This window comes from Scyliorhinus torazame, chromosome 6 (assembly GCF_047496885.1).
Source record: "Scyliorhinus torazame isolate Kashiwa2021f chromosome 6, sScyTor2.1, whole genome shotgun sequence".
Lineage (NCBI taxonomy): Eukaryota > Metazoa > Chordata > Chondrichthyes > Carcharhiniformes > Scyliorhinidae > Scyliorhinus > Scyliorhinus torazame.
This window is the reverse complement of record NC_092712.1, coordinates 169,102,358-169,127,866: the sequence shown is the minus strand read 5'-3', so window position 1 is coordinate 169,127,866 and position 25,509 is coordinate 169,102,358. Positions and strand designations below refer to the sequence as shown.

Sequence of the window (25,509 nt, the reverse complement as noted above, 5' to 3'; positions counted from 1 at the left end):
GCCAACGGAGCCAGGGAGAAACTCCCAGCAAACATGCCACAAATGACACTTAAAATGTTTCCGCTAGATCGCACCCAATATTTCTCAAGCATAAGTGAAGACACACATCCTTGTGAATTTTACTTTTTCCTAACATGCGTTATAACTTATCAGCCTAGGGTTAAGCATCTAATATCATGTGCATCCTATTTGAAATGTTACTGTAAGTAACTCCTGTTTAGTTAATACTGTACTAATACCTGGATATTGATTTAGGGGAGAAAAGGAGATCGAGGTAAAGACGGAAGCCCGGGTGCCAAAGGAGTGCAGGTACTGAAAAGATACACAATCTACAATGTGTCATCTCCAATTTTCCATTGAATGTAAAGTAAAAGCTAATAACTGGCACTTTCTGTCTCATGTTTGGAACTTTATGAAGCCAGAAATACACCACACAAATGGTGATATCTTTTAATGCCAAGGACAATATAAATAATTTCTTAATTTGTCTCACCTTTCTCAAGAATTGAACTAGTCATTTCATTCAAAGAACAGGAAAGTCTAAAGGGAATGTTACCTCATAGGATTACAATTTGAGATTTATTTTGACATTCAGTTTCTCAGATTACTGATTCCTGTTGGAATGAAAGTACGTTAATTTGCTTAATATCACAATAATTTGCAACGAGCCCAGAGTGTGAAAATAAAGCACTCCAAAACCTTCATTACTATACTTCAGCTTGCTGGTTATACCATGCACTCTCACATGAATTTCTTCCATTTTGAAAATCACCATAGCTTAGGCTATAAGCTGCTACAGATGTAACAAGTAGGTCTGAAGTTTGATGTTGGGCCTGGTTTTAATGTTTGGTGAATTGTTGGCACCAGAGGAGTGGTTGACAATCATAACATTCTAGAGGCAGCTGAGGTGTATGGGAGGTGTAGTCCTGCTCTTCCTGGCCTCGGGAACGATTCCTAAAAGTTAAAACAAATTGTATTAATAATATAGTTTATACAGTCACAAACTCTGAGTGATGTGAATGGATACTCAGAATTGGAAAAGCAATTAGACAATTTAGATTTAGTTACTTTGCATTGAAGGTGGTGAATGTGTCTCAAGCAGGAAGTGGAAGTGGACTGTAAATTCAAGAGCTAACTGGATAAAATCATTACTGAAGGAAACAGTAGAGGGTATTTGAAGTGGGGGTGTTTGATAATTTTCTCGGCTTCGAGACCAACCTGATGAGCTATAGTATTCCTTTATATTCCTGTGTACACTGAAGGGTGGAACTTGATGCTAGAAACTATCATTAAGATTTTCCTGGTTCTGGGCTGGGGAGCTGGGAAATTGGGAAGTGGGGGGGAGGTGCCGAGAATAGCAGGGATCTGTGTTGGGTTCAATCCTCAACGCAGTCCCACTACTGGAAGGTTTCCCCAGTGGCACGACCAGATGTGGATTGGCTGCCCACTCAACAGAAGTGGGCAACCAATTTAAATAATTAAAGGTCCAATAAGGGGACTCCCTGCAGCTCCAAGCCCCAGGTATGGCGCTGCAGGCAGGGATGGCGGTCCCCCCAGACCCAATGGGCCTTCTGGAGGAACCTGCATGCTTAGTTTCTCTGACTTAAAATGTTTTCTTTACCTCTCCAAGGGTGTCTCCATATGGATGTGCCCTATTGTTTTCTGACCTAACTCAATTGTATCCTCTTGATGCCTTCTCTCAGTAGGACTGCGGAGGTATCCTAGACACCAGCCCTTTGATTGGACCAACAACATCTACATACTGCCTGCAGCCCTTAATTGAATGGCGACGCCTGTAAAATTGTTGGATTAGTTTTGCTGTCAGCAAGTGCAGGCTTGCACTTGGTCCAGATAGTGGGGTCTCAAAGTGTGTGGTAAAATTCTGTCCTGTGGAATAACTGCATGTGCACAATTGCTACAATCCACCTTTGTGAATTTACCATTCTGCCCTTTGACTCTCGCAGATGTCAAGAAGGCCGGCATGTTTCAAAGTGTTAAGAGTTCAGCCTGTCTGTTGCCAAAGTAAAATTTCAGCCTGAATGGCAGCCATTCAATCAGGTCTAATCATTTAATCAAATTCACTAATGTTAAATGGCTGCCTCTGAAACCAGTGCTGTAGTATAAGTGTCTAAAAAGAGTGCAAGGGAATATCAGGGTGATGTCTTCTTTTTCCCAGATTATCCCTTCATTTGAGGAAGTTGATGTACTTTACCATCATCTCCCTCAGAGACATGATCAAGATTAGAAGTTATATAGGAGATTGTAGGTGGAAGCATGCATGCTGTCATGGGGGCCAATCTTAACTTTTGGAAATAGTGATATTGAACTCACTGCTTGTTCCACACATCTCCCAATTTTCCTGATCTTGAGAGGTGTATAATGGGCAGCTAATCCAATATCACCCCTTTTACACTAAGTGCAAAGTTAAAAAGTTACATTTACTGCACTTTCCTTGTTCTTTTCCTTTATTTCTTTCTCCAGTTGGTGTTAAGAAAATAATGGCTGAGGAATTAGATTGCACCCAAAGTGAGTAGAGAGGCTAGTGAGGATCACAGCAGCTAATCTACTGTACGTGACTGCAGGAGCAAGTCAATTTAGAATGATAATGTTGTGGCATTGGCAATCATTTAATTGTTAATGGAAATACCGTTTGAAGTCCTTCAGATAGGATGTTACTGGAAGTAGTCTTGGAATACTAAATTACTTTGTACATTTGTTTTTTCATTTCCTGCAACTTCCAGGATTTGGTTTCCTTATGAAAGGAGGGATCCTCTTCATGAAAGTGTTGAGGTTCCTTATGAGGTTTCCCTTTCTCTTGTTTCCGAATGCTGCCTTCTAATGTAAACTGATTTCTCTCAATAAGTAATGGAACAAGGATGCAGATTAATACATACTGAGAAACAGAGATTTAAGAGGTCAATGTAATAAGGCAGTAAGAGAGAAAGTTGTGGATGAGGAGGAGTTCAGATTTTTGAACTTTAGCAGTGGTCATCTTTGTACTATGAGATCGTGAGGTGGTGAAAGTAGAATAAGAGTAACAAAGACAATAGAGATTGAGGGCAACTAAATAATTTATTTTTTTTCTTCATAAGATGCTAGCCAATGTTCGACATTGCCCATTCTGGTCAATGAACTACTTTTGGAATTTGCGACTATTTTAAATGTTTCTAGACTTGCCATATGCCCAATTGTTCAGGATAACAATTCTCCGATTAGAGAATATGGCAAATATTATTATTTTATATGCAATAAACATTATTTCAAAACCCGATGAAAGCTAAGAAAATATGGAGAATTATTATTTTTGATTCTTTGTTTATAGGGGCAACGTGGTTTAAAAGGAGAGCTTGGAATTCCTGGTGAAAAGGTGAATACACTTAGTGCTTCTGGATAAATGTAACTTATGAATCACATGTTTTCAGGTATGGTGAACACATCATTTCAGTCTGAAGTGTTTTAGTTTTGTATTAATGTAACAAGTCTACTATGTCAAGTATAAAGTTGCTCAAATCAGATTTAAACAATTATTGTCAATTTATTCCCACAAAACAATCTTGTGCTGCTTCAGCTTCAGCTCTATAACTGTAGTCAAACCATCTGAGAATCTTTTAAACTATGCTTTTTAAAAAAATTATCAAAGTATCAATTTTCCACTGGCTCTTCACTAACATCAAAACTAGTCTGGATTCCCTGAATATAGAACAATGTAAAGCAGGCAGTATAATTCAAACCTACCAATTCCAAGCTATCTGAAGCAGTTGATGTTTCAGAGCTGTATGTGCAATGTACCATATGGTAATTAATCTTCTTTTTGTCAGTTTTCCCTCTGGTAAGTGTTGCCCAACCTAATTGGATTATTGAAGGCTACAGTTCAAATGTTTTATTTACAAATGCAACATTCGCTTTTTGTTGTTGCACTCTATCCTCCCACTTAAGAACTCTTAAGACAATTTATTTCCAGCTTGTCCAACTTATCGAAACCCCTATGTTTTTGCTGTTCCTTTGCTCCTGTTAACGCATTTAGTTTACATTTCCTCTTGTAAGATCATATGAAATAGGTGTAGAAATCACATACAGCCTTTTGAGCTTGCTTCACCAGTCAATAATATCATGGCTTAACTACATCAACTTCACTTTCCCGTTTTACCAACCCATCACTTAGTGCCAAAAATCAATAAAGCAAAGATTCACAACACTCTCAAGTGAAAAAAATTCTCTTCATCTCAGCCCTGTGGAGCCGAGTCCTTATCCTTAATGGATGATCCTTATTCATCTTTTTCAAAATCTCTCTCTTCATAATTCTACATCTTAGCTGCTCAGTCTATTGAACTATCTTGGTCCTCCTGAGGTTAGTTACAGTTTTGTTTACAACTAATTACACTTTGCATATTGTATCTGCCACAAAATTGATCAGTCCCTTTTTTATCTTCTACCTCTGAATCCAAGGGGATTCTGCTGCATACATCCTTCCAGTCCAACGTTCATTACCAATTTCCTATTTATACTGCCAAATTTATTTAAATACCATGTACCTTAATTTTATCAACACTCCTCTTATTTAATGCCTACTATATTTCCTTTATCAATATATTCATTATTTCTTCAAAAATCTCTATCAATCACACTAGTATCTCATAATTAGTTATTTTGTTGATTGCTGGCTCAAACCAAACTAAAATCATATGATCAAAAATTAATATCAACATACAATAATAAGTAAAAATTGAGTTTTTCCCAATTACTCGTTGGGAGGTTAAGGTCCACAATGTAATGATTATTTTCACTGCAATGCTGTTCATGGGCGGCATGGTGACACAGTGGTCAGCACTGCTGCCTCACAGCTCCAGGGACTTGCGTTCAATTCCAGCCTCGGGTAACTATCTGAGTATAGTTTGCACATTCTCCATGTCTGCATGGGTTTCGTCTGGGTGCTCCGGTTTCCTCCCAGAGTCCAGCAATGTGCAGGTTAGGTGGATTGGCAATGCTAAATTGTCCCTTAGTGTCCAAAAGGTTAGGTGTGGTTACTGGGTTATAGAGATAGGGTTGAGACATGGGCTTAACAAAGAACAAACAAAGAACAAAGAAAAGTACAGCACAGGAACAGGCCCTTCAGCCTCCAAGCCTGTGCTGACCTTGCTGCCCGTCTGAACTCAAATCTTCTACATTTCGGGGGTCCATATCCCTCTATTCCCATCCTATTCATGTATTTGTCAAGATGCCCCTTGAAGGTCACTATCGTCCCTCCTTCCACCACCTCCTCCGGCAGCGAGTTTCAGACACCCACTACCCTCTGTGTAAACAACTTGCCGCGTACATCTCCTCTAAACCTTGCACCTCGCACCTTAAATCTCTGCCTCCCAGTAATTGACCCCTCTACCCTGGGAAAAAGTCGATGACTATTCACTCTGTCTGTGCCCCTCATAATTTTGTAAACCTCTATCAGGTCGCCCCTCAACCTCCTTCGTTCCAGTGAGAACAAACCAAGTTTATTCAACCTCTCCTCACAGCTAATGTCCTCCATACCAGGTAACATCCTGGTAAATCTCTTCTGCACCCTCTCTAAAGCCTCACATCCTTCTGGTAGTGTGGCGACTAGAATTGAAAACTATACTCCATGTATGGCCTAACTAAGGTTCTATACAGCTGCAACATGACTTGCCAATTCTTATACTCAATGCCCCGGCCAATGAAGGCAAGCATGCCGTATGCCTTCTTGACTACCTTCTCCACCTGTGTTGCCCCTTTCAGTGACCTGTGGACCTGTACACCTAGATCTCTCTGACTGTCAATACTCTTGAGGGTTCTACCATTCACTGTATATTCCCTACCTGTATTAGACCTTCCAAAATGCATTACCTCACCTTTGTCCGGATTAAACTCCATCTGCCATCCCTCTGCCCAAGTCTCCAAATGATCTAAATCCTGCTGTATCCTCTGACAGTCCTCATCGCCATCTGCAATTCCATCCACCTTTGTGTCATCCGCAAACTTACTAATCAGACCAGTTATATTTTCCTCCAAATCATTTATATATACTACGAACAGCAAAGATCCCAGCACTGAACCCTGCAGAACACCACGAGTCACAGCTCTCCAATCAGAAAAGCACCCTTCCATTGCTACTCTCTGCCTTCTATGACCTAGCCAGTTCTGTAATCATCTTGCCAGCTCACCTCTGATCCCGTGTGACTTCACCTTTTGTACCAGTCTGCCATGAGGGACCTTGTCAAAGGCCTTACTGAAGTCCATATAGACAACATCCACTGCCCTACCTGCATCAATCATCTTAGTGACCTCCTCGAAAAACTTAGTGACCTCCTCTATCAAGTTAGTGAGACATGACCTCCCCTTCACAAAACCGTGCTGCCTCTCGCTAATACGTCCACTTGCTTCCAAATGGGAGTAGATCCTGTCTTGAAGAATTTTCTCCAGTAATTTCCCTACCACTGATGAAAGGCTCACTGGCCTGTAGTTCCCTGGATTATCCTTGCTACCCTTCTTAAAAAAAGGAACAACATTGGCTAATCTCCAGTCCTCTGGGACATCACCTGAAGACAGTGAGGATCCAAAGATTTCTGTCAAGGCCTCAGCAATTTCCTCTCCAGCCTCCTTCAGTATTTTGGGGTAGATCCCATCAGGCCCTGGGGACTTATCTACCTTAATATTTTTCAAGACGCCCAACACCTCGTCTTTCTGGATCTCAATGTGACCCAAGCTATCTAGGCACCCTTCCTCAGACTCAACATCCACCAATTCCTTCTCTTTGGTGAGGGTGCTCCTTCCAAGGGCCGGTGCAGACTCAATGGGCTGAAAGACCTCTTTCTGCACTGTAAATTCTATGATTCAGCAATGTTTTAATCACTTTTATTTAGTGTTATCTATTTAGTTTTTAGTAGCTAACACTAAAATATGTTGGCAGTGCTTATGGATGATGAAAATGTAACCTACTTTAGGTCATGACAAATAAGTCGACCAAGTGTATAGAACAACCTATTCATGCTTTTGCATATACTCAGCATTTAAGTTGACCTTTTCAGCCATGTTATGCTATGTTAACATTAGTAGTCAGTGCAATTTTTCACCCCAGAAATGCATGTTTCACTGCCCAATGCCTTATAACCAGGCACAAGGGATCAAGCTTGTGTTGCAAGCTTTTGTTGAAAAAGTGTGGGAATTTAAGACAAGCCCACACAGAGCAGAGTGCACATGGTGAATGATGACGAAAAATGAGACCTTTGACAAAACAAATGAGGTCTGAAGCTGGTAGAAGTAGTAACATTTACTGACTTGTCAAATAAGGTGGGCAGCATGGAAGCACAATTGGCTAGCACTCACTGTGGTTTCACAGTGCCAGGGTTCCAGGTTCGATTCCCCGCTGGGTCACTGTGCAGAGTCTGCATGTTCTCCCCGTGTGTGCATCGGTTTCCTCCGGGTGCTCCGGTTTCCTCCCACAGACCAAAGACGTGCAGGTTAGGTGGATTGGCCATGCTAAATTGCCCTTAGTCCAAAAAATGTTAGGAGGGGTTATTGGGTTACGGAGATAGGGTGGAAGTGAGGGCTTAAGTGGGTCGGTGCAGACTCGATGGGCCGAATGGCCTCAGTCTGCACTGTATGTTCAATGTTCTATGTTCTAACTGTGCTGCAGCAAGTGAATTCGGTGTTAGTGAAAAACTGGTACAAGAATGGAAGAAAAAGGAATCTGCTTGAAGAGGATGCCCAAGACCAAGTGCACCATGGAAACAGGAACCATCCACTTATTGCCTGATCTTGAGAAAAATGTATCAGAATTGGTCCTTGAAAAGATGTGGGGCTGGAGCAAGGGGGGTGGGGAGGAATTCTGTGGGTAAAGATGGGTCGGGGTTGCGGGTATTGGCAACGGTGCCGCTTCCGATTGGCTTTTGGAGGCAGTTTTGCCAGCACATTAAGCTGGGGGGCGGGTCGGGGGATGCCGATTCGAGGGGAAATCATGGGTTTGAGCAGGGAGGATGGATGCGAGGTTTCGTGGATGGGACGCGAGTGGGGGATTAAGGAAATGAAGGATCTGTTCCTTGGGTGGGGGGGGGGGGGGGCGGTGGGGGGGGTATTCGCGAGCCTGGAGGAGTTGGGAGAGAAGAATGGGTTAGCGCAGGGGGAAGGGTTTAGATACATGCAGATTCGGGACTTTGTAAGAGAAGTTTTCCCGACCTTCCCGTTAGTGCTGGCCTCTTTGTTGCTGGAGGCGGTGCTGTCAGAAATGGGTGGGGCTGGAGAGCAGGGTTGTTTCGTGATCTATGAGAGGATCCTCGAGGAGGTTAAGATGCCAAGGGAGGGGATTAAAGCAAAGTGGGAGGAGGAGGAGCTGGGAGGGACTGGAAGAGGGACTGTGGTGGGAGGTGCTGCGGAGGGTGGATGCTTCGAACTCGTGTGCGAGGTTGGGGCTGATACAGCTGAAGGTAGTATATAGGGCGCACCTCACAAAATCAAGAGCGAGGTGGTTCAAAGGGGTGGAGGATGTCTGTGAGCGATGTGGAAGGGGTCCCGCAAAATTATGTTCATATGTTTTTGCCCTACCCGAAGTTGGAAAGGTTTTGGAGACGGTGTTCAGTTCAATCTCGGGGTTTTGCATGTTGATGTGGAGCCCAGTCCCCTAGAAGCCATGTTAGGGGTGTCAGGCTGGCCTGAGTTGCAGGTGGGAGTAGGAGAAGATGTCTTAGCCTTTGCCTTGCAGATCACTCGTAGGCGGGTCTTATTGGGGTGGAGGTCAGCTTCTCCACCCTGTGCCTAGACGTGTCGGGGGGACCTGCTGGAGTTTTTGACCCTGGAAAAGGTGAAGTTTGAGCTGAAGGGGGGGGGGGGGGGGGGGTGAAGGAGGGGTTCTACATTTGATTCAGAGTGAGATTTATGATGATGCAATAGCCGAGTGACTCAGTATGAATTTGATGAACTCTCTGCGTATAATACCGAAGACAATGAATTCAACTGTCTTTAAATTGTTTTCTGGTCAAAGGTAACTATTCAAGTCAAATTACCACTATTATGTTTTGCTTTCATGTTTCAAAATGGTGACTAACCACACATATAGATGGTTCACATTTTATATTCGGCATGTAAGTTGAATCCTGTTTTTGGAGGCTGCAAAGGTTGACTTAGGCAATCATGATCTATGTAACATTTTTACTAGTCAGAGCACACAAGAAAATAACTTTTGGGAGAACTTTATTGCTGTCAGAATGGTCAGAAGAGCAGGGGCAGGGTGGGGTGAAAATTGTTTCGCCTAGACTCCTCAAAGCATTCCACTTTTTGATTCATTTTCACTGAATGATGTTGCAATCAACCCTTGTTTCCCTCTTACCCACTAACCTCCCCTTCCCACAACCCAGCAATCCCTCCCACACCCTCGGATCTCCCCTAAGACCTCTGATCCAAGATGCCTCCCAACGTTTTATCCACTATCACCTTCCACAATCTCCCCCTCACTTCCTCCTCTCCGCTCCCTGACTATAGCTAGTCAGCATTGCCCACCTGACATCAGCCTCTCAATCTGGCTGCCTGCCAAGAATTAGAGAAAAATAATTAGCAGGACTTCTATATTATGTTCAGTTAAGGATCTCCATAAATCCCTGTTCCCTCCTATTCTCCTTGATCTCCACAATTGACATGTGAGAATTAGCAATGTTATTAATTTACTTATACTTTATACTTAGTACATATTAGTTCTGACAAGGAAAACTTTGACTTTGTGGCACAAATAATTTTTATCTTTTTATATTCTCAATAGGGTACAGCTGGGTTCAAAGGACACAAGGTGGAGTATTATACTGCTGATTAAATTAATATTTTCACTGTTGCATGTCAACATATTTGTGTCAAACAGAAGTTCAGACAATTCTGAACCACTTTCATCAGCTGAATTCAGCACAGGTATTGAATTAAACTTCCTGTTCGCTCAGTTCCTGCTCCCAGCCAGTTTGTTTGTTGGTTGATCTGTGAGGGAAGCGTAATCCATTGTTTCTTGATAATGCTGCTTAAAGATTCCATATTTAAGTGGGTTTATGAGCAAAATAAGTATCAGCACTGGTTTTCTCAAAAATAGATGGGAGCTTGAACCTGATTAAATCGAGATAATGGGCACGATCTCAGCAAATTGCAAGAGTCCCGTGTTGAGCGCGTTTAGCCGGGTGCTTCCCAGCTCTCACAGCACCGAGAAAGACCATGCTGTCGAACGGGACTGTGTTGCAATCTTAACGGGAAACGCCCCGCCAAGTCTGCACTTAGACCCGTTTCCTGCACTGAGGGGCTCCGCTCACCAGAACTCCTCTGTGCATGAGGAGATCGGGGCGTTATTTTTAAATGGCGCCCCGATCTCTCAATCCAGCTGATGCGACCCCTGGAGGCCAATCACTCAGGGGCCTTCGATCCCTGAGACCACCCCTAGTGCCATTCCTCCGCCTGGTCCCCATTTGTGGAAACCAGTACTGAACGGTGCTTGCATAAGGTCCCGCGGTGAAGGGGTTAGATCCCAATGCCTCGGGTAGACCAGGCGAGTTGTGTGTTAGAGAGAGACTAGCTGCTCTCTCTAATATGCAGATTTACCAAATATTGATCCTGCCCACAATGAGCGGGATCCAGATCGCAAAGTCTTGGGGGATCCCGTTCGATCTCATGGGGAATGGCTAGCCCGGTAAATACCAGAAAAGGCTTCTCCCAGCAGCTACCGGCCCCATCGTGCCCCCTCTTGGTTCCACCGCGGCCAGTAGATCGCGCCCAACGAGTACAAATGCAGGGTAATTATGCTGAAACTTTATAAACTTCCGGTTAGGCCATTACTAAATATTTCCCCCAATTATGGTCAACACACCTTTGGAAAGATGTGAGAGTCCTTGATAGGTGCAGGAGAGATTTACCAGGATGGTTCTAGGGATGAGGGATTTAAGCAACAATTAGAGAAACAAAAGTTGTTTTCCTTGGGGCAAAGCAGGTGAGATTTAAGGAAGAATTTTGATGGGCAATGGGAGGCACATTCAAGTGCATGCGGAGAATTGGGGCAACTTGAGCAAAGCCCCCAGTGTCATCTGCCTTTTTACCACCTCTCTCATGGTTCAGCTACACTTCCCTCAATGGGGAAACACTTTACTGTACCCTATGTAAACTGGCATTCAGAGTGTGCAGACCATCAGTCTGTGCCAGCACGCATTCAGTGTCCTGCTGTATCTGATTCCACTCGCAGGTGGCCACTCTTTCCATGGAGATAAATATCAATACAAATACCTGAGACACCATGGCACTCCAAGGTTGCGCACTACCTCTGGAAGTGCTGAAGGAAGGAAATAGGGATAAAGGGATCTTTTTCAGGATGGCAGCCGGTGACTAGTGGTGTGCCTCAGGGGTCTGTGCTGGGATTACAACTTTTCACAATATAGGAAGAAGGAACTGAAGGCACTGTTGCTAAGTTTGCAGATGATACCAAGATCTGTAGAGGGATAGGTAGTATTGAGGAAGCAAGGGGGCTGCAGAAGGATTTGGACAGGCTAGGAGAGTGGGCAATGAAGTGGCAGATGGAATACAATGTGGAAAAGTGTGAGGTTATGCACTTTGGAAAGAAGAATTTCAGCATTGACTATTTTCTAAATGGGGAAATGCTTAGGAAATTAGAAGCACAAAGTGACTTGGGAGTCCTTGTTCATGATTCTCTTCAGGTTAACGTGCAGGTTCAGTTGGCAGTTAGGAAGGCAAATGCAATGTTAGCATTCATGTCAAGAGGGCTAGAACACAAGACCAGGGATGTACTTCTGAGGCTATATAAGGATCTGGTCAGACTCCATTTGGAGTATTGTGAGCTGTTTTGGGCACCGTATCTAAAGAAAGATGTGCTGGCCTTGGAAAGAGTCCAGACGAAGTTCACAAGAATGATCCAGGAATGAACAGCTTGCCGTATGAGGAATTGCGGACTCTGGGTCTGTACTTGTTGGAGTTTAGAAGGATTGAGGGGGGATCTGATTGAAACTTACAGGATACTGCGAGGCCTGGATAGAGTGGACGTGGAGAGGATGTTTCCACTTCTAGGAAACACTAGAAGCAGAGAACACAATCTCAGACTAAAGGGACCATCGTTTAAAACAGAGATGAGGAGGAATTTGTTCAGCCAGAGGGCGGTGAATCTGTGGAACTCTTTGCCGCAGAAGGCTGTGGAGGCCAAATCACTGAGTGTCTTTAGGACAGGGATAGATAGATTCTTGATTAATAAGGGATCAGGGGTTATGGGAAGCAGGCAGGAGAAAGGGGATGAGAACCGAGTGGCCTAATTCTGCTTCTATGTCTTATGGACACACATTTCCTGTTGCTGGTCCAAAAGTTCCCTTTCAGTGAAAAATTCCTGAGACTCAAGATCAACCTTGTAGTGTCCTGCACTGTTCAACAAAGAACTCTTCATCCCACCCCTGTCTCCAGCACCTGCTCCTGCTCACATGTGATGTGCTCCTCAACATGTGACAATCTAGTTATCTCCTGTGCAGGATCCACCAAGTTGTGTGTATGTGCTGATGCAGGATGTGTACATGAAGTCGTGTGAAGGTGTATGCCCCGAGTGCTCAACCCCTTTTGAGGACTTTTCCACCTAGCCCCTCATCGGCCTCTGTCATCTGTGAGAGATGAAAGAGATGAGTTAGTGCTGACGTTGAGAAAGGGTACAAACTCACCATAGTGTAAATCATGACAGTTCAATAATTGTTGACATAAATTCATCAGAAGTGACTGTTAAGTGCTGAGGATAGTACAATATCTAATGCTGTGACTGGGTCTCTGGGCCATCTCCATCTCCCCATTGCTGATTCCCTGTTTGTGTGTACCACCCTACTGATCCCCACGACACCTTCCTCAAATGTGGTTGCGTAGCTATAGCTGCAGGTCCACCCCCCAGTTCCCTTACCCTGTGTGCTCTCTTCTCGTGTAATGAAAGAAAGCAGAAAGTTATATGTGTGGAAAGCAAAATGTGTGTCCAGGATGGGATGATAACATTTGAGGAGGGTGACAGTGCAGGATGGGTATGAAGAGGACAATATGATGTGGGTGAGTGTGAGTATTGTGTGTTGAGATGGAGATTTTTAGTAGGTGCCCAGATAGAAAGAAATGTGTGTGACTAGCCAGAGGAGTGCTGTGCAGGAGAATGTTACGGAGCTGAAAGAGTGATGGATGCCAGCTGAGAGTGTCTTGATATTCACCTTTCCAGACCAAAGAGGGCATTAAACCCCTTGTGGCAATGGATGCAGCTCCGGGGTTCTGCTATCTCCAACTATGCTTACCACATAAGGGTGGCTTGGTTTTTCCCCTTGTCTTCAGGAAAGAGGACTTCCAAATGCAAATGTAAATGTTGCGCCTTTGTTTAAGAAGGGCTGTCGGGATAAGCCTGGGAACTACAGACCGGTGCGCCTTCTCCAGTGGGTAAGTTGTTAGAAGGTATTCTGAGGGACAGGATCTACAGGCATTTAGACAGGCAAGGGCTAATTAGGGAAAGTCAGCATGGCTTTGTAAGGGGAAGTCATGTCTCATGAATTTGATTGAGTTTTTTGAAGGTAGATGAGGGCAGTGCGATCGCTGCATGAAAAGCACCTGATCTGCCAATCTTAATCCCATTTTCCAGCACTTGGCCCATAGCCTTGAATGTTAAGAAGTGCTAAATGCTCACCCAGGTACTTTGTAAAGGATATGAGGCAACCCAGCTCGATCACCCTCCCAGGCAGTGCGTTCCAGACCGTCACCGCCCTCTGGGTAAAAAAGGTTTTCCTCAAATCCCCCCTGAACCTCCCACCCCTCACCTTGAACTTGTGTCCCCTCGAAACCGACCCTTCAACTAAGGGGAACAACTGTTCCCTAGCCACCCTGCCCATGCCCCTCATAATCTTGTACACCTCGATCCGGTCGCCGGGATCGTAATAAAATGCCTACATGAACGAGATAGAATAAATGGCTCGTTGCAACTTTAATGTATTTCTATATCTATTTTTAGTTTGTGGAATATTTATTAAAATTAAAGCTTCGTCATTAGCAACTTTTAAAGATATTGTAAAAGTATGGAAACAAAGAGAGTAACTTAATTGTTCAAGTGGCGAAATATTTGTGCGTTTAATGGTAAGTCCATATTTTATAGAATTACAATCCATTGATTTTTATCTGTAGTGTGCCATGGGGACACTGGTGCTTGTTGATCTGTCAAACCTATATCCTGTTTGACAATTTTATTATTTTCTCCACCGCAGGGCGTAAAAGGTGAATGTGGGATCCCAGGAACAACAGGCGAAAGTGTACGTATATTTTCAACAAACCTGTGGTTTAGTTAAAAGTTTTTTCTCCATTTTGTGTGTTTAAAAATTGATATTGGGAAATGACAGCAAAATATGATTAAAACAAAAAATCTCCAGTTAAAAAGTTAGTAAGAGTTATTCTCCTTCTTGTGCTATAATTTCTATAATGCAGTAGTTTTTGCTCTAAGATTAATTGCTGTCTACAAATTTTACTTAATTTTAATTTTCTTCATAAAATTATTTTTTTTCTCCCTTTGACCAGGTAATGTACTCCTAGCTCACAGCAATCGAACGGCCTTGTCCCGCCCAAACTCGGTACACGACGAGGCCTTTATTTGCAACGCTCGGACGCTTCACGAGACCTAACAAGATCTTGTGTGATGTCGCGATCTGGCCCTCGCTCAGCGAAATCCAGATATGCATATTTAGATGAACCATTAAGCTCATTTAAATATGCATGCACGGATTACCCCAGCCCCGGGACCTAACTGCCTGGACTGGGTGCCTTTAAGCACTGCTCTACACTAACGTGGACCTGGCGTAACGGCACCTGGGGGGAGGGGGGGCGTCTCCCAAGCCATTGGAGACCCCTGGGTGGTCAGGGACAGGCAGGGTGGCACCGTGGCTCTTCCTCTGACACTTTGGAAGTGCCATCCTCATATCCTGATACTGCCAAGGTGCCCATGTGGCACTGGCAGAGGCACTGCCAGGCACCTGATGGTGGTGCCAAAGTACCCAGGTGCCAGGGTGGCACTGCTAATGGCCGGGGGAATGGGGGTTATGAAGGGTGGGGGGGTGAAGGGCTGGAATGAAGGTATCTCACAAAGGTTGGGGGGGGGGGGGGTGAAGGGTGGAAGTCCTGAAAGGAGGCCCGAAAGGGGGGTGGGGGGTGGACAGGCCTGAAAAGGCAGGCCCTCAGTGACCCCATAGTGGGATGTCCTCACTTAGGCTGGTGTGGGCTAATGCCCATGTGTATGGGGGGTGACATTGCCCATGGACGGGGTCTCCTCAAGCTCACTTAGAGATTGAGGCACCCTGAGGAGCCAGTCTTGCCGGCGAGCTCAGTTCCCCATTGCTGAAACAATTTCTTTTAAATAAAAATTTTTAGAGTACCCAATTCATTTTTTCCAATTAACCGGCAATTTAGCGTGGGCAATCAACCGATCCTGCACATCGTTTGGGTTGTGGGGGCGAAAGTCAGGCAGACACGGGGAGAATGTGCAAACTCCACACGGACAGTAACGCAGAGCCGGGATCGAACCTGGGACCTCGGCGCCGTGAGGCAGCAATGCTAACCACTGTGCCACCGTGCTGCCCTTCTGAAACAATTTCTAAATGTGGGCTAGACTGGGGAGAAACTCCCCAAGGACCAAAAAAATTATGGTCAGGATTCCCCGTTTGAGAGACGAGTGCTGATGTTGGGACTGAATAGCGAGAGTTCTGCGCTAACAAAAGCGGTGCTGGTCCCTGAGCAATTCAGGACACATTAATGGGCTAGCATTGACACCATCTGGAACTAGTGCATATCCAACCAACGGCAGCGTCTGATTCGCCAGGATCGGGATTGACACTGGAGAGCCTGACAGGCTGTAGCACCCCACACATACTCATTCCAGCCAAGGTGATGCCACTCCGAAGAACAGCCTTGTGATTTGCAGATGCGGAGCTGGAGATATTGTTGGATGGCGTGGAGGAGAGGCGGGACACCCTGTTCCCTGGGATGGGAAGGAGGCTGCCATCGGGCATACACCGGGCCTGTACACAGGTGGCAGAGGCCGTGAGCGCCGAGGGCCCCACCGCCAGGATTGGGCAGCAGTGCAGGAAGAAGCTGCACAACCTCCTCAGCACGGCCAGTGTGAGTCACCACCTTCATGCCCCTGTCAACCCCCCCATCTCCCTTAGGGCATGATCGAACCCCACCTGCCAGTAGTCCGAGCGCATCCCATCCTGAACCACATGGCAACACCCATACCCCCCCGCCACGGCCGGGTGCCCTGCACACGCAGACCACTAGCTGCAGACCCCCCTCTGCTGCCCAAGTCCGAGTGTCTCACACTGTGCTTTGTCTGTACCCCACCCCCCAAACCCAGGAGAAGGCAGCCCACAACTGCAGGGAGAGAGAGAAGACGTGAGGGAACATGCTGGACCTATGGCTCCTCACCTCCGCAGAGGAGAGGGCGTTGTACCGGGTCGATGAGCCCGGAACGCGGAAAGCCGCCGAGGCGGAGGCTGGCATCAGGCAAGCAAGTGAGCTCCCAATGGATTGTGGTTTCCCTATGGCATGAATGGCACCTCCCTCCCACCCACCCCCCTCCCCCCACCGCACCCCACCCATCCCAGAGAAACATGACACAGTCCCTGTGCTTCATGGCCACACACATGGAGACCCTGGTCGATACGAGAGTGGGCCTCCAGGACTGGCAGCACCTCCCCTGTCCCAAGGGCTAGCTTGGGGGCCTTCATACAGCCCGAGGGAGGAGGTGGTGATGGAGCCCATGCCTGTAACTCCCAGCTGTCTCTGGTGCATCCGATGGACAGTGGGCCGAACAGGGTGGCACCACACCACACGGAAGATAGCCGGGTCCATCCAGGCCCGGTTGCTTCAGAGAACGGCCGCCACAGGGGACCCAGGTCAAAGAGTGGGAATCGCCACCTCCACTCTTGATGTACTGCCTGGGGAACCACCTAGATGGCGGGCTGGGCCTGTAAGGCCAGAAAGATAGACACCAGTTAAGTTGGCACGGGTGCAGCACATAGGTTAACGATAGACGCTAGGCCACAATACCTGTAAAAAACACAATAGACAACTGTTCACCAACATTCCGAATTGCTCAGTCCTCTGTCAGAAAGTTGTGAGGGAGGGGCTGGAGTGGGAAGAGAGGGTGTGCCGGGTTGGGGGGGGGGATTGGGAGCCTGCTGGTGTGGAGCGTGGGCTTTGGAGGTGGGCACGTGCCAGAGTGGCCACCGCATACTGCCCTGTTACCTGGCTCCACCCCTCCAACTCACCCACACCCTACCCCGGATCCCATCCCCATCCCCGCCACCCAGGTGATTGATGGGACCGTGAGCTGGAATGGCCAGTACGCATGCAGAGATCACCCGGGCGGACGTGGGCGAGTACTATCGAGGGTAGGAGTCAGACTGCTTCCAAAGATGCGGAGCACCAGGGCTTATCACGGAATGGGTGTGCATCATGCTCCATCCCATGGGCCGGACCTGCTGTTACTGCGAATCCAGAGCCCGCACCCTGTAGTTCGGCAAGTAGGAAGTACGCAGGTGGCGGGGGTGGGGGAAGGGGGCTGTGTGCAGGATGGGTGCACTGGGGGGTGGGTGATTGGACGGGATGAGGGGGTGGGTGCAGGGAGGGTGCACGTGGGGGATTATTGGACAAAGGTGGGGGCGGTGGATGTGTGGAAGAGGGATGAGACAGTCGAGCCCTCAGTAGTCAGGCCCCCTCGTCAGTGAAGCTGATGGTGATGAGAGCGTCCTGTGCTTGGCGGCCCAGGCACACACATTGTGCGGTCTCCAGTTGCTGCAGTCGGGAGGTCATGTTGCAGCTGTACAGAACTCTGGTACGGCCGCATTTGGAGTATTGCGTACAGTTCTGGTCACCGCATTATAGGAAGGACGTGGAGGCTTTGGAGCGGGTGCAGAGGAGATTTACCAGGATGTTGCCTGGTATGGAGGGAAAATCTTATGAGGAAAGGCTGACGGACTTGAGGTTGTTTTCGTTGGAGAGAAGAAGGTTAAGAGGAGACTTAATAGAGGCATACAAAATGATCAGGGGGTTGGATAGGGTGGACAGTGAGAGCCTTCTCCCGCGGATGGATATGGCTGGCACGAGGGGACATAACTTTAAACTGAGGGGTAATAGATATAGGACAGAGGTCAGAGGTAGGTTCTTTACGCAAAGAGTAGTGAGGCCGTGGAATGCCCTACCTGCTACAGTAGTGAACTCGCCAACATTGAGGGCATTTAAAAGTTTATTGGATAAACATATGGATGATAATGGCATAGTGTAGGTTAGATGGCTTTTGTTTCGGTGCAACATCGTGGGCCGAAGGGCCTGTACTGCGCTGTATTGTTCTATGTTCTATGTTCTATTGTATATTCAATTTTACCGATGCCTTACCGTACACTTATCAGAGTTGAACTTTCCTGCCACACCGACAACTTCCATCTGTATCATTTTGGAGCTTATAGCTATCCTCTACACAACCTCCCTTTCCTTTCCAAGTCCTTGTTATCTGTTCTCAATTCCACTACCATCTTTTCACAACTCCAAACTTAACCTTTCTGATCAGGTTTCCAACCCAGCTGCAACATTGTAACAGCCCTAATTAAAGTCATGAATTAGATCCTTCCTAACTGTGATTGTGGTGAACTATCTCATTCTTCTAGCAACTGTGTGCAGCTTTTAGAACAGTTGACCACACCATAGTCTTTCAGTGCCTTTGCTCCATTATCCACCTGAGTGGAACTTCATTCACCTGGTTTCCCACTTACCTACTGAGGCACGATCAATTGAACAAAGACTAGAGTTGGATACAACTGAGGCTTTATTGCCCTAAGATGTGTGGCCTCCCACAGCAGCTGGCGAAATGGCTGCTGAATGGGGGACATGCATATTTATACTCCGCCTACTGGGCGGAGCCAGCAAGCAGGGACTACCAGCGAACCTGTAGTACAGGTCCTACCTTACATCACCTAATACAGGTGCAACAGTGGTTTACCACACCTACCCAGTCATAGTCAGACAATCACCTACAATGGCTTCTCTTACTGACTCGCGCCATTATCTTTGGAACCTCTCAAACACCCATACTTGACTCACTAATGTTTATCATCTATATGTCATTCCTTGGCAACATCATTCAAAGACAGGTTATCAGGTATTGCATGTAGAACGGCAACACACTTCCACAGCTCAGCACCAGTTCTCTCAACCCTTCTACTGCCTTCATATTGTCAGACTGCTTGTCCACCATTCAGTCCTGGATGACCCATGATTTCCTCCAATTTAACACTGGAAAGACCAAAGCCATTTTTGGCCTCCAACAAAACCTGTGGGCTGAATTTCACAGGGATGGCAGCAGCCTCACCACCATCATCACAAGTGGAAAGTGATCCCGCTTCGGCCATGAGCATGACCCATAGAGGCATAGTCCCAGTCCTGGCCATTAAGTGGCTGCTGCTGGGACTGCGATCCAGTTGAAGAGAGGGGTTTGGCCCCAAAATGTTGCAGGCCTAATCAGAGAACTGGCAGCCCAGCAGCCTTAATAGTGTTACCACTAATGGTGGCCATTGCAGAGACTGCAGCTACATGGACTGAGAACATCAATGGCACAGTCAAAAAGAAGTAAGTCTGGTCTGGAGATAGCAGGACTAGGAAGGCAGGGCCCAGTAATCAAGGATGGTGGTTGCGGTTTAGAGGTGGCGCTGTTGCCAGGGGGCAGTCATTGTCCCCAGTGGCTCCTCCCAGAGCCCACAGTCAGTCTACCAGCTTTCACTGTTTGATCTTCCCATGGAGGCACAGAGTGGCCCTTCAGTGGCCATGTAAGGTGGTTAATTGGTCTTTCAGCAGAAGCTGTTCTTCCAACTTTCCCATCGCTAGAACATAGGCATTGCAGTGGGAATGTGATGGGCTTACTCCCAATGCCTTCCAGTGCCATTTTGCCTCCAGTACATCAGCAAATGGCTGGTAGAATTTCATCCTGTGTTCCCTAGTTACCCATTCCATTCCTTTCCCTGGTCACTGTCCCAGGATAAACCAGACTGTTTGCAATCCTGGTATCCTATTTGATCCTAAGCTGAACTTTCAACTCCATATCCTCTCCTTCAAGATTAGTGACATCCACCTTTGTAGCATTGCACATCTCACCCTAGTCTCAGTGCTGTCGATGAATCCCTCATGTTTTCATATTTTTATTATCTCCTGTCTTGACAGTTCCAATGTTTTGCTGGTTGGCAGTCCATCAAGCTTCAATTTTAAAATTCTCAAACTTTCTATTGAGATCCTTCTTTACTTGTACCGTACTTCAAACCTACGACCCTCTGACAACTATGCATTCTTCCAACTCTGACATTTTGTGTATGTCCCAATTTCTTTGCCCTACAATTGGCAGCCATGCCTTCTCCCATCTTGACCCCAAGCTCTAGAATTTCCTTCCAAATTCCTCTCCTCTTTTTAAGATGTTCCTTGAAATTACCTTTTTGACCAACTATCCCCAGTCCAACTATTGCTTTATGTGGCTGAGTGCCAATTTTTGTTTGATTATGCTCCTCTGAAGTGATTTACTATGTTAAAGCCAGTATGGGCGTGATTCAGCAGACAAATGTTAAAGTTGTCTTCTGGGCGCCAAGGTACCACCTTACCCTGCCCCCGACCACACGGGGCTCTACAATGGTCTGCGAGATCCTCCGAGGTGTTGTGACGTCTAGTCCATGTTTGTGTAGACCGCTACTAAGGTTTCGCAGGCAAGGCCATTGAGTCCTGGGAGCCGGGTGAATCCGACGTCTGGGTATTTAAATAAGCCATTAGACTCTTTTAAATATGCAGATCTGGATCTCACCCAGTGACTCGCGATCAGCCTGGCGCCAGGCGCGGAGCCTGGGCACAATGGGGTCACTGAATTGCACCCTATATAAATACAAGGGGCTGGATTTTTCAGCTGCAGCCGCCAATCGCCACGGACAGGATGGGGACCATGTAAAGGTCCCCTGACTTTGGGCGGAAATTTCCAGTCGCCGGGCGAGCACAGCCAAAAGTTCCCGCCCAAGGTGTGATTTATAAATATACAATAAGCTGTTGCTCAGGCTTTTTGGCTCATAAACGACACAGAATTATAATTTTTCATGTCTCCTAATTCAGTCGAAGGAGTTATTGGGATTGGATTTACAGTTCAATTACAGAACGTAAGCTGGCTACCATGATGTCATGCTTCTTACTTTTCACTTCATGAAGAAAGGAAAAGGTGCCCTCTGGTGCTGAATACTCTCAATGTCTCAGGCTGCCTTTCTCAATATTACGGCAGCAAACAGTTTGAATAAGTGTGCTGTTCTGTGGGTGTGTAGTTGTAAAATAAAAGAAAAATGAGACAGAGTCCCCATCAATTCAACATTAATTAGGCTATACTGCAAAATGGGTGTCACATAGACTATTTCCGATTAACTTACATTGAACGCTTACAGCTTTTAAAAGTAGGCAGATGTTGGTGCAATAATGTGAGGAAATTATTTTATTTGATATAAATTAAATAGATCATTGCTAATGTTTGTATATTTCTGGAGGAATTAATAAATAAAAGCATATTTTTGCTGCAATGATATGTGAGAAACGTTTCTAAAATTGCACATTTGTGTTTGTTGAATCCCAGTGATGCATTAGCAAATGTTTACACATACATAGTGCCTTTAATTAAGTATGTCTGGTGGCACAGTGGCAATATCCTTACCTCTGGGTTTAAGTCCCACTTTAGGACTTGATGGCCATGGAAGGAATGTACATAAAGTGGTCAAACTATTTGATTACCAGCCTGCAAATCTTTCCAATCTGCCTGATCACAGGTGGTAAAGAGTGGGAGAATTTCCTGGTCAGCCATGTTGCAGAAGGCGATGGTAAACCGCTGCAGTACTTTGCCATGTGTAATCATGGATCAATCCAAAGGAAATCCATGGGCTCCAATGTCCTTTTAGGGCATGGCAACTGAAGGTGGAGAAGCACCTTTAACACAGATAGATGTGAAGGAAATTAATTACTGAAAAAAAAGAGTTAAGAAAGGGTAATTAAAAGTTTTCTCAAAGAGATGGCTTTTAAAGCCAAGATTAAGAAGTTTAAGGGGGGAATTCAGTCAATTGTGATGTGGAGGAATGGCGTCAGAAATGTGACATTTGCGGGCTTAAGGGGATTACAGGACTCTGGAAAGGCCAAATCACAGACGGGTTTATCAATATTAAATCTGAGGGAGTGGGAAGCCAATGTAGATTAGCAAGGATGGTGTGCTGGGTAACCAGGACTTTGTGCAGAGTAGGACAGCAGAGTGTTGGACAAGTTAAAGTTGATGGAAAGTGAAGGGTAAGAGCCTGGGTAAGAACCTGGCTAGCAGAATATTGAAGTATTCAAGTTGGAAGTTATTGAACCCAGCAGTGATAAATATTACATATTGGCCTCGATTCAACTAAATGGGAACAAAGTCCCATAGCGAGCATGTTTAGCCGTGTGTTTCTACATGACTCTTCAACACGACTCACGTTGTAGAAGGGACCCCAGCGGGGAAAGTGCAGCTGAGGCCGCACATAGCCCATTTTTAGGAGTGGGGAGCTCTGCTTGCCGGAACTCCCCAGTGTAGCGTGAGATCAGGACGCATTTACAAATGGCATCCCAATCTCCTAGGCACTGTAACGATCCCCAACCTCCCTACCTCAGCTCGAATGCACTATGGGTGGGTCCCTGCACCCCCCGCAACACCCATGCAGGGCCCCCTGGCCCGATCGCAAAGAATGCCAGCTTGGCACCTTGAGAGTGCCCATGACAGTGGGCAATGCCACCTGGACACCTTGGCAGTGCCAGGCTGCCACCTAGGTAGCACAAGAAGTGGCAAGCTGGCACCCAGGGGGTACCAGAAGTGCCAGGGCACCACCCTTCCCAAAGGGAATGCAGCTGGGGGGCCACTGATCCTCTGGGAGACCCCCACAAGTATCACACTGTCTGGTTCCCATTTGCAGGCGGGATTTACATCGCAACGTCTTGCGAGATTGCGTTGGATCTCATGAGGAGCCGAGTAGATCCCGGGAGCGGGGTCTCCCGGCTTTTATCAACCACACTGCACCGCGGGCGAGCTGCTTTTCAGGCACAGTGTGGCCATCGGATCGTGCCTATTGTTTAACATAGTAAATAACTAGCAAGCTTCAGTGAATGTAATCTACTTGTGTTTTTATAAAACGAAATGTTTTCTTAGATGAAACAAAATTGGAAAATACTATTTCATATTTACATTCCTTTGCAAGCAGTTCACCTTTGCTTCAAGTATTGCAGGTTGACATCATCAACTGAGGTTTCAGTGATTAAAAATAATTTTATATTGAAATCGAATATTTCATTATAAATCCATCTACCTTCAGTTAGATGATTTGGTATTTGGTTAAACGACTTACTGGTGTTATCAATATTTTTCTAGGGTCCTGTAGGGCCACCAGGTCCAAGTGGAAAAAGAGGAGCACTGGTAAGTGAACATAAACCTTCTATTTTCAACCAAACTATAAGCCAAACTGTATTAGAATGTGTCAAGTGTCATTCTGGTAATACCATACCTTTTGTATTTTTCTAAAATTTCATTTGCTGAACGTAATAACCATTCTATGATTCTAATTGGGATCTAATCCAAAGGTTTTATTGAGAATAGCAGTGGGTTTATATTATAGTGTACTTTGTTGGTAAGATATAGCCCTGGTCCCCTCTGCATACCTAGAAAGAGGGAATGAAAAGGCTGTACTACATATATCTAATGAAGGTTGCAAATTGGAGTTTGAGCGATTATATTCCAAGTCTGGATGGTATATGCCTTGACTGGGAATTTGAAGCTGATGGTGTTCCTCGGCACCTGCTGCCCTTGTCTTTTTAGGCGGTACAGGTTATGGTTTTGGTCGGCACTGTTGAAGCAGCCTTGGGGAGTTGTTGCAGTGCATCTTAATGATGGTATACCCCAGGTAAGAAAGTTAACAAAAGAGAGAAATATTTATGTGTCCCTTCAGTCCATGATTTCCTCTGGCTTCCTACCAATTCTAATAAATGGACGCAGGGCAGTTTGACTCGCTTATCATGGTTCGGACCGTTGTTAAAAATCTATTCAGTGAAAGTCTGGACTTTTCTGCAATTTGACATTTTATAAAGAAATTGTTTGTTCCTTCTACCATGCCTTTCCAAAGGGGAAGATTAGAAAAGCAATGCTTACCAAAACAAGAATTGACTTTGATACAACAGTCAACATCCTTTCTTCAGGGCCCAGATCTGCACGTGCAAGAATATTCATTATTGCTTCAAAAATTGAGTCAAGCAAATGCAGATTCCACAAGGAAGGAACTAGTCTCCAATCTTCATTAAACTGAGGTAACAGAGTGTATGGGGTTATATTTTGACCCTTCCTCTCAACATTAGTCTGGCAGCCTAACAGCTCCACCAAAGTACAAACCTACCATTCTTCCGGTTGAGCTCATTGTTAGTGGCTTTGATGTTTTCACTATTAACAGGGGTGGAACGCTTTGCAACGACTAACACGATCGGTGATTTAGCATTAGAGCACCATTGCAGTTGGAGGAAAAGTTTGTGGCTTTCCCACCTCACTTCCATGAAAGTCAGGTAGGCACCCTCGAAATCTGTAGATTTGTATTGTGTTGAAGATCAAAAACGTAGAATGTAACAAATTAATTTCCTCCCCAAACACCCCACTCCTCCCTGCACTCCCAGGTCAATCTTCTCTTTCCAACTGCAACCAGAAGACTCTGATGCCAGTTATGAGAATGCAAATCCTTCCATGGAGTAGGTCAGAGCCAGAAGTCTCCTCGGCCTTGTTGTAAATAGCCTAGACCAGAAAGGATGAATGGGCCAATTTCCTTGCTGGTGCAAAAACCTCTGGTACATGCTCGATGCCCAACACCGTGAAAGGAAAGTTGGTTATTATGTAGGGTCTAGCAAAGCACAATAGCAACGTAAGTAAAAGGAAAAAGGACAGAAAGAACTTGTGAATGTTAATGAAGAATTTGTCAGACAACATTGGAAATAATGAATTGATATAGCAATGAGTGTGCATGAGTTGAATGAATATTGAATGTAATGGAATGGGTTTAATGTAATATGGTTTCTAACAATGAAAACTTTGGAGGATACTTGATTGAAATGTTAGTAAACCTTAGTTGCTCTTGGGCTTGAAAATTACAAAACGCAGTGTTAAATATAATTATCATCAGATATATTATTGGCTTCGAATAGAATTCACAAGATATGATGAGCTTGCAGTTTGTGAGCAGTATCCCAACTCTGCATTTATGGAATGTGAAATTGGGTTTAATATTAATCCTTTCAGAATGGAATGGTGTCTTTGAGCTGAACTATAGTGAATGAAAACCTACATGTACATTATTTTTATTCAGTTGCTGACTTTGTGTTCTGGGATTAGTGTGGTGACTGCAATGATTGTTTTACTTTGTAAAAAGTTCCTGAGGCGATGACAAAAGATCT

The 25,509-nt window shown here is 45.5% G+C and overlaps 1 protein-coding gene across 1 annotated transcript in view; it reads left to right on the top strand.

The window, feature by feature from the left end:
* col28a1a (collagen, type XXVIII, alpha 1a) overlaps positions 1 to 25,509 on the top strand; it is a 321,284-nt gene that overhangs the window by 26,976 nt on the left and 268,799 nt on the right. Inside the window, exons 6-10 of the mRNA XM_072509076.1 lie at positions 256 to 309; positions 3,323 to 3,367; positions 9,758 to 9,784; positions 14,232 to 14,276; positions 23,453 to 23,497. Coding sequence (XP_072365177.1) covers positions 256 to 309; positions 3,323 to 3,367; positions 9,758 to 9,784; positions 14,232 to 14,276; positions 23,453 to 23,497 — 216 coding nt within the window. The remainder of the gene's footprint in view (positions 1 to 255; positions 310 to 3,322; positions 3,368 to 9,757; positions 9,785 to 14,231; positions 14,277 to 23,452; positions 23,498 to 25,509) is intronic.